The 14,989-nt window shown below is 38.0% G+C and overlaps 2 protein-coding genes across 2 annotated transcripts; both read left to right on the forward strand.

Annotated features, from left to right (window-relative positions):
* The first annotated feature begins 2,551 nt into the window (after positions 1 to 2,551).
* Positions 2,552 to 3,517, forward strand: LOC109558817 (taste receptor type 2 member 10-like). The gene has a single exon (XM_019960134.2). It carries the CDS (start codon positions 2,618 to 2,620, stop codon positions 3,515 to 3,517), a length of 900 nt encoding a protein of 299 aa, XP_019815693.1. The 5' UTR covers positions 2,552 to 2,617.
* Positions 3,518 to 14,038: 10,521 nt separating this feature from the next.
* On the forward strand, positions 14,039 to 14,968 carry LOC109558818 (taste receptor type 2 member 10-like). The gene has a single exon (XM_019960135.2). The coding sequence runs from the start codon at positions 14,039 to 14,041 to the stop codon at positions 14,966 to 14,968; it is 930 nt and encodes a 309-aa protein (XP_019815694.2).
* Positions 14,969 to 14,989: the final 21 nt, after the last annotated feature.

The following is a 14,989-nucleotide window of genomic DNA, read 5'->3' on the forward strand; positions in this document are numbered from 1 at the left end:
CCTGCCCGAAGTAGTAGATATAATGGTCATCTGAGTTAAATTCACCCATTCCAGTCCATTTCAGTTTGCTGATTCCTAGAATGTCAACTTTCACTCTTGCCATCTCCTGTTTGACCACTTCCAATTTGCCTTGATTCATGGACGTGACATCCCAGGTTCCTATGCAATATTGCTCTTTACAGCATCGGACCTTGCTTTTATCACCAGTCTCATCCACAGCTGGGTACTCTTTTTGCTTTGGCTCCATCCCTTCATTCTTTCTGGAGTTATTTCTCCACTGATCTCCAGTAGCATATTGGGCACCTACTGACCTGGGGAGTTCCTCTTTCAGTATCCTATCATTTTGCCTTTTCATACTGTTCATGGGGTTCTCAAGGCAAGAATACTGAAGTGGTTTGCCATTCCCTTCTCCAGTGGAATATTACTCAACCATAAAAATGAATGCATTTGAGTCAGATCTAATGAGGTGGATGAACCTAGAACCTATTATACAGAGTGAAGTGAGTCAGAAAAGAGAAAGATAAATGTCATATTCTAATACACATATATGGAATCTAGAAAAATGGTACTGAAGAACTGATTTGCAGGGCAGCAAAGGAGAAACAGACAGAGAATAGACTTCAGGACATGAGAAGAGGAGAGGAGAGGGTGAGGTGTATGGAAAGAATAACGTGGAAACTTATATTACCATTTTCAAAATAGATAGCCAATGGGAATTTGCTGTACAGCTCAGGAAACTCAAACAGAGGCTCTGTATCAACCTAGAGGGGTGGGATGGGGAGGGAGATGGGAGGGAGGTTCAAAAGGGAGGGGATATATGTATACCTATGGCTGATTCATGCTGAGGTTTGGCAGAAAACAGCAAAATTCTGTAAAGCAATTATCCTGCAATAAAAAAATAAGTTAAAAAATATCTTGTCTCAAACTAGTGTAATCTATAAGGAAATTAATTTTTTCACTTACCTAGGTATCTAAAGGGGAGAAGGTTCCAGTCCACGACCAAGGGCTCAGGTTATTTGCCTCTATTTTATTGGCCTTCATCCTAGACCTCCTCTCTTTGGGGGTTACAAGATAATTGCCAATGGTAACTGGATTTTTTTTTTTTTCTCTCTGCTTTGCAAGAGACACAGTCAAGAAAAAGAAAAGACAAGCCACAGACTGGGTAAAATATTTGCAAAAGACATAAACAACTATTATCCAGAGTATAAAAAGAATTCATGATACTCAACCTAGTTAAAAACTGGGCCAGTTTTATTTTCAAATGTTGAACCGGTTTGTATATTCAGCCTAAATACCAGTGGTTTGTGCGATATATTTTTTATACATTTTTGGATTAATGTTGTATTGCAGTGAGAATTTTCACATCTGTGGTCATGAGAGATATTGGTCTGTAGTTTTATCTTCCAGTAATGTCTATGTCTGATTTTGGTATTAGGACAATACTGAACTTAGAATGAGTTGGAAATCATTCCCTCTGCTTCTATCCTTTGAAAGAGACTGGAGAGAATTACTATAATATTTCTTTAAGGTTTATGATGATTTACTAGTGACTCCACCTGGGCCTGTTGTTTTCTGAATTTGAAGTTTATTAATCAACCCTTATTTTAATAGCAAATGTAGGCCTATTCACATTTCTATTTCTTCTTGTGTGAGTTTTGACAACTGGTGTTTTTCAAAGAATTGATACATTTCATCTAGTTTTTCAAAATGGGGACATAAATTGCTCGTAATTGTCCTTTAAAAGTCCATGGGACCAGTTATGATACCACATTTCACTTCTGGCATTTTTTTTTTTTTTATTCTTAGCACACTTAAGTGTGTGCTCAGTTGTTAAGTCTGACTCTTTGTGTCCCCATGGACTGTAACCCTCCAGGCTCAGCTGTCCATGGATTTCTCCAGGCAAGAATACTGGAGTGGGCACCCATTTCCTTCTTCAGGGGATCTTCACAACCCAGGGATCAAGCCCATGTATTCTGAGTCTCCTACATTGCCAGGCACATTTTTTATCACTAAGCCACCTGGGAAGCCTGTTAGTTAGCATGAGGCTTTGGTCACGCTAATCAACTTTCTTGATGTTTTCAAAGAAGCAACTTGTGTCTACAATGGCTAAATTCATCCATCTCATCTACACACTGTTTTTGCTCTATATATCTTTTTTGTCATTATTAACACAATATAAATGACATCAAAGGTGACACTGAAAATTTCAATTATTTATTCTGCTCTGATTTCTGTAGGAATGTGTTTGGCACTCCTACTGCACAATCCAGGGTAACTATGCAAAATAGTCTCAGGAGGACAAGTAGATTTCAGGAAACAGAAACATTTATTTGCATCTTAACAAATTGTGGGTAGGCATTAGGTCAGGACACACACTGATTAACTAAATTTTATAGACATAACTGGAGGGGTCTCTGTCAAGCTGTTTTGGATTCCATGTCAAGGCAGCAATTGGTGTGCTTTTAAGTCTTTATGAAATGAAAGAGAAGAAAATCATTCTACCACAAAGCAGCAATATCTGCCTTTTTCTGCAGCAGGTAATTGAAAATTAATGAAACAAACAAACAAAAAAAAAAGAAAATTAATGAAACAGGAATACGATTAAGGATTGGCAGACATGCTGAGTATAGTAGAAGGCCTCCTCCTTTTTGTAGCAGTTAATGAGTCAGTATTGGGGGTTTTAGGGAATGGGTTTATTGGACTAGTAAACTGCATTAACTGTGTGAAAAATAAGAAGATCTCTACACTCAGCCTTATTCTCACTGGCTTAGCCTCTTCCAGATTTTGTCTGATATGGATAATAACTACAGATGCATATGTGAGGGTGTTTTCTCCAGATATGTATTTGTCTGGTAATCTAAGTCAATATATAGCTTACTTATGGATAATTATGAATCAATCAAGTGTCTGGTTTACCACTAGCCTCAGCATCTTCTACTTCCTGAAAATAGCCAACTTTTCCCACTGCATTTTTCTCTGGCTGAAGGGTCACATTACTGAGATTCTTCTTCTTCTAATGGGATGTTTGCCCATTTCATGGTTATTTACTTTTCCAAACATTACAATGCCTTTTATTAATAATATTATGAAGAACAGAAGCACAACCGGGTTGGTCACCATGCAGAAAAGTGAATACTTTATAAATCAGATTTTGTTCAATCTTGGAACATTTCTTGTCTTTGTACTATGCCTGATTACATGTTTCTTAATAATCACTTCCCTTTGGAGGCACAACAGGAGGATGCAATTGAATGCCACAGGATTCAGAGACCCCAGTACAGAAGCACACATCAAAGCAATGAAGATTTTGGTGTCTTTTATCATCCTCTTTATCCTGTATTTTGTAGGCACTGCCATACAAATATTAAGTGTGACAGTGCCTGAAAACAAACTGCTATTTATTTTTGGTATGACAACCACCATCCTCTATCCCTGTGGACACTCATTTATCCTAATTCTTGGAAACAGCAAGCTTAACCAAGCCTCTTTGAGGGTACTGAAGCTATTAAAGTGCTAGGAGAAAGTAAAACTTCTTAGAACTCCATGACAGGCTTGGGGAGAAATGGATATCACAAAAAGGTAGCCTAGTAATGAAATTCCTCAAGATCTGTTTCTCTTACACTGCTTTCTTGCAGTGTTTTTAACTGTGTTATTGAACATAACTAAAATCTTACAAAAAGATTTTGACTATGTCTCAGGTAATGTCAATTTTCAATGAGATTTTAATCCCATACACAAATTGAGTGGCTCAGGCACTTTCCTTCCCTTGCAGTGGTTTCTCCCACCCAACCCTAGGCCAAAAACAGTTTGGAGACTATTGATTATAAAGATATCATTGGTGGATAAGCCTCTAAACAAAATTTCTCTTTGTATTTTACTTGAATTCCCTGAAGCATTGATAGTTCTTCACACACACACACACACACACACACACACACACACACACACACTCAAAGAAATATTATTATAGTATTTCTCTTATTTATTTTAATGCCTACATTTCTCTAGATTTGTCAAGTGAGAACTTCAAATTGTCTCCTGTGTCCTTTTGACATGGCCCCGTTCTTCCTTCATGTCTCCTTATGTTCTCACAAACCAAAACATTTCAGGCTTGCTTTGTGTTTTCCTCATCCAGCCTTGGGTTCACTATTTATCCAAGAAATCTTCATTTATTTGAGGGAAAAAGGGTATTTGAAAACCAAGATTTGGTTGGATATAAACATTACGCACAGCTACTTACTTCTTTCTCCCTCTCTGCGTCTATGTATCTCTCTATTTGTAATGTATGATGTGTCTATGTTTGTGTCTCTACTGCAATTCAAAACTACAGTCTTCCTTTTTGCCATGTTGCAAATCCTCTCTTTAACCATGAAAAATGTGGATCTTGCTTTATTCAGTTTATATAGTCATTTATTCAGTCCTAATATACACTGAGGGCTTCCCTGGTAGCTCATTTGGTAAAGAATCCACCTGCAGTGTGGGAGACTTGGTTTCAGTCCCTGAGTTGGGAAGATCCCCCGGAGAAGGGAAGGGCTACCCACTCCAGTATTCTAGGGCTTCCCTTTTGGCTCAGCTAGTAAAGAATCCACCTGTAGTGAGGGAGACCTGAGTTTGATACCTGGGTTGGGAAGCTCCCCTGGAGAAGGGAAAGACTACCCAATCCAGTATTGACAGACTTTATTTTGGTGGGCTCCAAAATCACTGCAGATGGTGACTGCAGCCATGAAATTAAAAGACACTTGCTCCTTGGAAGAGAAGCTATGACCAACCTAAACAGCATATTAAAAAACAGAGACATTACTTTACCAACAAAGGTCCATCTAGTCAAAGCTATGGTTTTTCCAGTAGTCATGTATGGATGTGAGAGTTGGACCAAAAAGAAAGCTGAGCGCCAAAAAATTGATGCTTTTGAACTGTGGAGTTGGAGAAGAATCTCAAGAGTCCCTTGGACTGCAAGGAGATCCAACTAGTCAATCCCAAAGGAAATCAGTCCTCAATATTCATTGGAAGGACTGATGCTGAAGCTGAAACTCCAATACTTTGGCCACCTGATGCGAAGAACTGACTCATTGGGAAAGACCTTGATGCTTAGAAAGATTAAAGGTGGAAGGAGAAGGGGACAACAGAGAATGAGATGGTTGGATGGCATCACCGACTTGATGGACATAAGTTTGAGTAGGCTCCAAGAGTTGGTGATGGACAGGGAAGGCTGTCATGCTGCAGTCCATGGGGTCGCAAAGAGCCAGACATGACTGAGCGACTGGACTGAGCTGAACTGAACATTCACTGAGTATTTCCGTGGTGTCTCAGGCAGTAGAGTCTGCCTGCAATACAGGAAACCTGGGTTTAATTCCTGGGTCAGGAAAATCCCCTGTAGAAGGAATGGCAACCCACCCTAGTATTCTTGCCTGGAAAATCCCATGGATGGAGGAGCCTGGCAGGCTATAGTCCATGAGGTTGCAAAGAGTTGGACACAACTGAGCTACTTTCACTTTCTTCTTTCTAATATACACTGAAGTTAGTTTCAGATTTGTTAACTCATACCACTTCTAGAAGGAAGAGAAAGGGGGAAGAAAGGAAGAGAGAGAGGGAAAGAAAGAATGAAAAAAGAAAGAAGGAATGAAGGGAGAAAGGAAAGAAGAAGGAGAGAGAAGGAGGGGAGGAAAGGAAGTAAGGAAGGGAGGAAGAAGACACTATTAACTACAGTTAAGTACTTTGTTGCAGCTCATATATGACTATCAGTTCAGTTCAGCTTCCCTGGCGGCTCAGACAGTAAGGTGTCTTGCCTGCAATGCAGGAGACCCAGGTTCAATCCCTGGGTGGGGAAGATCCCCTAGAGAAGGGAAAGGCAACCCCTCAAGTACTCTTGCCTGGAAAATCCCATAGACAGAGGAACCTGGTAGGCTACAGTCCATGGAGTCGCAAAGAGTTGAACACGACTGAGCAACTTCACTTTTCTTTATTTTCTTTCAGTTCAGTTCAGTAGCTCAGTCGTGTCCAACTCTTTGCGACCCCATGGACTGCAGGACTCCAGGCTTCCCAGTCCGTCACCAACTTCCAGAGCTTGGTGAAACTCATGTCCATTGAGTCAATGATGCCATCCAACCATCTCATCCTCTGTCATCCCCTTCTCCCGCCCTCAAATCAAAAGATCCCTCAATCAGTGTCTTTTCCAATGAGTCATTTCTTCGCATCAGGTGGACAAAGGATTGGAGTTTCAGCTTCAGCATCAGTCCTTCCAATGAATATTCAAGATCGATTTCCTTTAGGATTGACTGGTTGGATCTTGCAGTCCAAGGGACTCTCAAGAGTCTTCTCCAAAAAGAAAAAAAAAAAAAAAAAGAGTCTTCTCCAAGACCACAGTTCAAAAGCATCAATTCTTTGGCACTCAGCTTTCTTTATAGTCCAACTCTCACAGGCATACATGACTGCTGGAAAAACTATAGCTTTGACTAGATGGACCTTTATTGGCAAAGTTATGTCTCTGCTTTTTAATATGCTTTTTAATACATGACTGTATCAGGGCACAAAGTCTAAATACTACTGTGTTCCAAAGTTACTTTGGTAAGTTCTCTTTCTTTTCCTTTAGCATGTTTATATTCATTTGAAAAAGTGAGATTTGTTTCTTAATGAGTCTGTTTTAGGTTTTTTCCCCAGCCTTTATTTTATATGTTTAATGTAAAATATTAACATCATTTCAAGTGTCAAAATTACCCAAAAAGCATACTGAGAATATATTTTTCACTTCCATAACTTCTATCTCATTTTGAATTTCTCCCTATAAATTATCAATCTCATTCATTTCTGCATTTTTCCTCCTAATTTTATTTTTGAAAAAATAAGCACGTGAATATTAAATTTTCCATATTCCTTATATAAAATATAGTTTGCACAATGCTTTTATCATATGTAAGAAATCACTGCATCCAACTGTGAAATTGTTTCTCATTCTTTTTCACACCTTTTTAGTACTCCATTGCCTGAATGTACCAGAGTTAATCCAACAGGTTCTGTGTATATGTTCATTTGTTTCTGATATCTTGCAACTACAAACAATAGTACTATGAGTAATCTTGTAGATGTGTATTTATTGATTCTGACACCAAATTCTGATGTATGGGAGTCTTCCCAACCTCACCAAGCAATTGTCTCAACTCTGCCCTTACCATCCTGAAGATGGCATCAGATTTCATAGGTTAAGGGCTCAGTCCCACAAGACTACCCCCACTTCAGATGCCAGTTGTAAGCTCAGGTTGTTACATGTGCTTTTGACTTATTGGCTATAAATTGGAGATTCCAACAAACCCCTGCTTGAATTAGATTAATTTGCTAGATTGGCTCACAAAACTCAGAAGATGTGTGTAGTCAGTAGATTACTGGTTTATTACAAAGAATATTAAAGGAAGTGAATCAGTAAGCAATGAAGAGAATCAACTCTGCTCTGTCCCCTTATGGAGATTCGTGGTGGTCCTGACAATATCATGAGAGCTTCCTGGAAAAATTTTATGGAAGACTTAATTATGGAATGAGGACTTAAGACTTGACTAAAATTACTTTATGAAGAAAAAATAGTCATTCTAAATGTGAAAATATTGAACAAGAATCCTAGCAGGTCATAGCAAGGAAGGAAGAAAGTTGAAAATACACAGTTTGAGATGTCTGTCTCCTGAGGATTGCTTTTGAAAGAGGAGAGAAACAAAGAATGGAAGAATGCCCTAGAGAAGCTGAGTGGCTAAAGAAAAAGGAAGAAGGGGACATTTAAGATTATGCAAGAGAAATAAAACAACTGGATAATGCACAGCTCATTCACCCTACTGCCAAAAGACAGGCTTCCATGGCTGTATAGTATAGCAGTGAGGATAAATGAGCTACAATTATATGTAAACATATAGATGAATCTTGAAAACTGGATGTGAAAGAAAGAAACTAAATTTATGTTCTTTATGAGTTTGTACATAAAAGTACAAAAAAGTGGGAGACTGTGAGGTTGTAACTAGGAGTAGCTTGAGGTTGTCTTCTGGGGAGTAGATTGTGTCTGCTTCTTGGTCTAGGGTGTGTTATAGGAATGTATGCAGTTAGTAAAAATTCATGAAGCTTTTCACGTAAAATTTCATTGTTTTAACTAAAAAGTGTTTGTTAATTATTTTTTCAATAATAGAAACATCTGTATTAGTTTTCCAGGACTGCTGTAAGAAATTATCAAAGATTTACTGCCTTCAAGAAACAGAAATTTATTCCTCACAGTTCTGGAGTCTAGAAGTCTGAAATGAAGGGATCAGTAGGAATACACTCTCTCTGAAGGCTCTACAGAATTCTTTCTTGCCTCTTCCACCTTCTGGTACTCCCTGATAGTCCTTTAATGGTAGAAGTAGTAACCCCTATCCCTGCCTCCTGGTTCTCATGGTCTTCTTCTTTCTGTATGTTGATTCTTCCTCTCTCTCCTAAGGACAACCAGTCATAATATTTAGATTCCACCCGAATCCTACATTTGCATAGACCCCTTTTCCAAATAAGAACACATTTACGGATACCAGGGGTTAGCTCTTGGGTATACCTTTTGGCATGAGACACAATTCAACCTACTCTGTCACCCTAATAAAAGTTGGAGGTTTATAAGGAAGGAGTGAATGGGCCAGTAGTTTCCTACTTGAAATTTGCTTCCAGCTTCCAAAATTCTAATCTACTCAGATGTGACCTGAGAATGTTGTCAACTTGGAACATCAGTGAGGCCAGGATAGGCCATAGAAGAAGAAAATGTCCCTAGAGAGACAAGACTGTCTTCCTCTCATATGCTTTGGATATAAGATCCTAGTCAACTTGGAAATTTTCCTTTCCAAAGTATATTTCTAATGGCTGAGATTTGGTTACCATGAAAATGCTGTCTACTTTGCATGAAATTTCTGTTCCTGGTAAAATGGAAATCCTATTTATGCTAAACATGTGACATTTGCATCTTAGTTTGTATGGTAACACTGAAAATGAGTTTTCTTTGAAAAGAGGATAGAGAAAATCTGAGGACTTTTTAAACAATGTATAGAACTATTTTCCTACTTATGCTCCCTGTTGGATGAAGTTAGTTTAATCAATAATTCTAGATGATTGCAAAATATAATATGTTCTCATTTATATTACTTTTATATACTGAATGAAGTTTCCACAGATAAAAAGAATTACTCATTAATTGTTAATATTCCTAAGGCATAGGAAACATCATGCTTTATTACATTCAGCATGAACTGGTACCTGGAAATATGTACATATTAGCAATATTTGGGGGACATATATTAATTAGGAAGTTTTGACTGTAAAAAGTCTTATCTCAAACTAGTGTTAACTATAAGGAAATTATCTCATCTGCCTAGGCATCTGAAGGAGAGAGTGTTCCAGTCCATCACCAAGGACTCAGGTTATTTACTTCTGTATTGTGTTGACCTTGAAGGTCTTCCCTAGAGCTCCTTTCCTGGAGGTTACAATATATGCCAATGGCAACTGAATCTGTTTTATTATTCACACTCTGCTGGAGACAGAAATCTTATTTAAACCAAGAATAATAGCTACTTCATTCCAGGGTATCGAAATCATTCAGGGCCTTATTCTGCACTTGGATCGGGGACCTGATGCCAGAAGAATATAATTTGACCCCTGTCTTTCTGCTTCTATGGAGTGTATGTTTAAATTTTTGCCCAGTTCTTAAGCAGGTTTCTTATCTACTTTTTTGGAGAAGGCAATGGCACCCCACTCCAGTACTCTTGCCTGGAAAATCCCATGGACGGAGGAGCCTGGTAGGCTGCAATCCATGGTGTCGCTAAGAGTCAGACACAACTGAGCACCTTCACTTTCACTTTTCACTTTCATGCATTGGAGAAGGAAATGGCAACCCACTCCAGTGTTCTTGCCTGGAGAATCCCAGGGACGGGGGAGCCTGGTGGGCTGCCATCTATGGGGTCACACAGAGTCGGACACGACTGAAGTGACTTAGCGTAGCGTAGCGTATCTACTTTTTGTTTAGCATTATGATTTCTTTATATATTCTGGAAGATTTTCTTTTATTAGATATGTTTTCTGCAAATATTTTATCCCTATCTTTGGCTTGTTTTTTCCTTCTCTTGACAGTGTCTTTTGCAAAGCAGAAATTTTTTATTTTAGTGAAGTCTAGCTTGTCAATTAACTCTTTCATAGATTTTGCCTGTGGTGTTTTTATCTAAAAAGTGATTGCCATTCCCAAGATCATCTAGATTTTCTACTATGTTATCTACTATGAATTCTATAGCTTTTGGGTTATATTTTGGTCTATGATGTGCTTTAAATTAATATTTGTAAATAACATAAGGTATGTGCCTAATTTTACTTTTTGCATGTGGATGTCTGATTGTTCTAGCACTCCTTGTTGTAAAGACTGTTCCATTGTATTGCTTTTGCTCTTTTGTTAAAGGACAATTGATATATATATACTTATGTGGGTCTATTTATGGGCTTTCTATTCTGTTCCATTTAGATGTCTTTTTTTAGCTAATATCACATTGTCTTGTTTAAGTCTTGACCTCAGCAAGTGTCAATTCTCTGACTTTATTCTTCTCCCCTGATATTGTGTTGGCTATTCTGGGTCTTTTGATATTTCATATGAACTTTAAATCATCACTACAAACAAAGCTAGTGGCGGTGATGGCATTCCAGTTGAGGTATTTCAAATCCTGAATGATGATGCTATGAAAGTGCTGCACTCAATATGCCAGCAAATTTGGAAAACTCAGCAGTGGCCACAGGACTGGAAAAGGTCAGTTTTCATTCCAATCCCAAAGAAAGGCAATGCCAAAGAATGCTCAAACTACCGCACAATTGTACTCAACTCACACGCTGGTAAAGTAGTGCTCAAAATTCTCCAAGCCAGGCTTCAGCAATACGTGAACCGTGAACTTCCAGATGTTCAAGCTGGTTTTAGAAAAGGCAGAGGAACCAGAGATCAAATTGCAAACATCCGATGGATCATGGAAAAAGCAAGAGAGTTCCAGAAAAACATCTATTTCTGCTTTATTGACTATGCCAAAGCCTTTGACTGTGTGGATCAGAATAAACTGTGGAAAATTCTTCAAGAGATGGGAATAGTAGACTACCTGACCTGCCTCTTGAGAAACCTATATGCAGGTCAGGAAGCAACAGTTAAAACTGGACATGGAACAACAGACTGGTTCCAAATAGGAAAAGGAGTATGTCAAGGCTGTATATTGTCACCCTGTTTATTTAACTTCTATGCAGAGTACATCATGAGAAACGCTGGGCTGGAAGAAGCACAAGCTGGAATTAAGATTGCTGGGAGAAATATCAATAACCTCAGATATGCAGATGACATCACCCTTATGGCAGAAAGTGAAGTGGAACTAAAAAGCCCCTTGAAGAAAGTGAAAGAGGAGAGTGAAAAAGTTGGCTTAAACTCAACATTCAGAAAACAAAGATCATGGCATCTGATCCCATCATTTCATGGGAAATAGATGGGGAAACAGTGAAAACAGTGTCAGACTTTATTTTTTTGGGCTCCAAAATCACTGCAGATGGTGACTGCAGCCATGAAATTAAAAGATGCTTACTCCTTGGAAGGAAAGTTATGACCAACATAGATAGCATATTCAAAAGCAGAGATATTACTTTGCCAACAAATGTCCATCTAGTCAAGGCTATGGTTTTTCCAGTAGTCATGTATGGATGTGGGAGTTGGACTGTGAAGAAAGCTGAGCGCCGAAGAATTGATGCTTTTGAGCTGTGGTGTTGGAGAAGACTCTTGAGAGTCCCTTGGACTGCAAGGAGATCCAACCAGTCCATTCTGAAGGAGACCAGTTCTGATTGTTCTTTGGAAGGAGTGATGCTAAAGCTGAAACTCCAGTACTTTGGCCACCTCATGTGAAGAGTTGACTCATTGGAAAAGACTCTGATGCTAGGAGGGATTGGGGGCAGGAGGAAAAGGGGACAACAGAAGATGAGATGGCTGGAGGGCATCACTGACTTGGATGGACATGAGTTTGAGTGAACTCCGCGAGTTGATGATGGACAGGGAGGCCTGGCATGCTGTGATTCATGGGGTCGCAAAGAGTTGGACATGACTGAGCGACCAAATTGAATTGAATTGAATGAACTTTAAAATCAATTTGTCAGTATCAACAAGATAACATGCTATGATTTTGATTGGGATTGTACTGAATCTATAGATCAAGTGTAAAAGAACTGGCATTTTGAAAATACTGAGTCTTCCTATCAATGAACATGGATCATTGTTACAGTTATTTAGTTCTTTATTTTCATTTATCAGAGTTTTATAGTTTTCCTCAAAGAAGTTTTGTACTTATTTTGTTATATTTATACCTATGCACTTCAATTTTTGGATGCTATGGAAATGGTATTGTGTTTTTAATTTTAAATTCCTCGTGTTCACTGCTGGTGTATAAGAAAGCAATTGATTTTTGTCTCTTAACTTTATATCTTACTATGTTGCTAAAATAATTACTTATTAATTTCAGGAGTTTTTTGATCACCGCTTTTGTATTTTCTACATAGATGTTCATGTCAACTATAGTAAAAGGTAGTTTCATTTCTTCCATCCCAACCTGTATACCTCTTATTTCTGTTTTTTTCTATTGCATTAGCTAGAATTTCCAGTACATGCTGAAAAGGAGTGGTGAGAGAGGTTAACTTTGCCTTGTACCTTATATTGTTAGAGAAACTTTGAATATTTCAGCATTAAGTGCAGTTCCAGCTCTAGGCTTGTTATAGATAGTCTTCATCAGGTAGATTTTTTTTTTTTATCATGAATGAAAGTTGGATTTTATCAAATGAATTTAAGCAGCTTTTGATATATTGTGTGATTTTGTTTGTTTGTTTGTTGAGATGATGAGTTACATTAAATGATTTTCAAATATTGAACCAGTTTGTGTACTCAGGCTTAATCCCACTTGTTTGTGCTATACAATTATTTTGTATACATTGTTGGATTTTATCTGCTAATATGAAAATTTTCACATCTATTGTCATGAGTGATACTGGTCTGTAGTTTTAGCTTCTAGCTTCAGTCTTTGTCTGGTTTTGGTATTATGGTAAGGCTGACCTTAGACTGAGTTGTAAAATATTCCCTCTGCTTCTGTTTTTTGAAAGAGACTAAAGACAATTAGTACAATATTTCATAAATGTTTGTTAGAATTTACCAGTAACTCCACCTGTGCCCGGTGCTTTCTGTTTTGGAAGCTTATGATTAGCTTTTTGGTTAAAATAGATTTAGGCCTATTTGCATTACCTATTTCTTCTTGTGTGAGTTTTTTCAGTTGTTATTTTTCAAAGAATTGACAGAGTTCATCTAATTTAACAAATTTGTGGACACAGCAATGCTTGTAATATTCCTTTAAATGTCCATGGGGGTCAGTTATTATACCCTGTTTCACTTCCGGCCCCTTTTTTTCTCAGGATGGCGAAAGGCTAATCATTTTTATTGATCTTCTCAAAGAAGCAGCTTTCATCTACTCATAGAGATAAATGACTACTAATTTCATGCTAATTTCATACATCTCTTCCTCCTTTTTTACACTATTTTTGCTTTATATATCTAAACTGTTATTATTAACACAAAATAAATGACGGTGTTAATGCTGACACTGAAAAAGGTGAAGTTCAATTTTTCTTTCTATTCTGCTCTGTTTTCTGTAGGCATCTGCTTGCCACTCCTACTGTACAATCCGGGGTAACAAATGCAAAATAGTCTCAGGAGGACAAGTAGAATCCATGAAACAGAAACTTTTATTTGCATCTTAACAAATTAAGGAAGGTGTTCAGTCTGGACACACATTCTCTAGACTAGCTAAATTTTATAGACATAACTGGAGGGGTCTCCCTGAAGCTATTTTGGATTCTATCACAAGGCAGTAATGTGGGCACTTGCAATTCTTTATTAATGAAAGAGAAGAAAATCATTCTTCCATCAAGCAGCAATACATGCCTCCCTCATTCTGCAGCAGGTAATTTAAGATTGATGGAACAGAAATAATATTAGGGACTGGCAGATATGCTGAGTGTACTGGAAGGCCTCCTCATTTTTGTAGCACTTAGTGAGTCAATATTGGGGGTTTTAGGGGATGGATTTATTGGACTTGCATACTTCATTGAATGTGTGAAGAACAAGAAGTTTTCTACTATCAGCTTTATTCTCATGGGATTGGCTACTTCCAGAATTTGCCTGATAGGGTTAATAACTACCGATGGATTTGTGAAGATTTTTTCTCCAGAAATGTATTCCTCTGGTTACCTAATTGACTGTATTACTTACTCATGGGTAATTCTGAATCCAACAAGTGTCTTTTTTGCCACCAGCCTCAGCATCTTCTATTTCCTGAAGATAGCCAATTTTTCCCACCACATTTTTCTCTGGTTGAGGAGTGACGTCAAAAGGGTTCTTCTCCTTCTGATAGGATACTTGCTTATTTCATGGTTAGTTACTTTTCCACTAACTATGAAGATAATTAGTGATTCTAGAGCAAAGAATAGAAGTGTAGTCTTTTCAGTTGAAGTGCATAAAGGTGAATTCTTTAGAAACCAGATTTTGCTCAATCTTGGAACCCTTACCATCTTCATACTATGCCTGATTACATGTATCTTATTGCTCATTTCCCTTCGGAGGCACAACCAGAGGATGCTACTGAATGCCACAGGATTCAGAGACCCCAGCACAGAAGCACATATCAAAGCAATGAAAGTTTTGATATCTTTTATCATCCTTTTTATTTTGTATTTTATAGGCATTACCATAGAAATATCATGCACTACTATGTCAGAAAGCAAGCTGTTGTTTATTTTTGGTCTGACCATCACTGCCCTCTATCCCTGGGGACACTCATTTATCCTAATTCTAGGAAACAACAAGCTAAAGCAAGTTTTTTTGAGAGTACTGAAGCAATTAAAATGCTGGAAGAAAGAGAAGCTCCTCAGAACTCCTTGACAGGCTTAGGGAGAAATGGAT

Source organism: Bos indicus, chromosome 5 (assembly GCF_029378745.1).
Source record: "Bos indicus isolate NIAB-ARS_2022 breed Sahiwal x Tharparkar chromosome 5, NIAB-ARS_B.indTharparkar_mat_pri_1.0, whole genome shotgun sequence".
Taxonomy (NCBI): Eukaryota; Metazoa; Chordata; class Mammalia; order Artiodactyla; family Bovidae; genus Bos; species Bos indicus.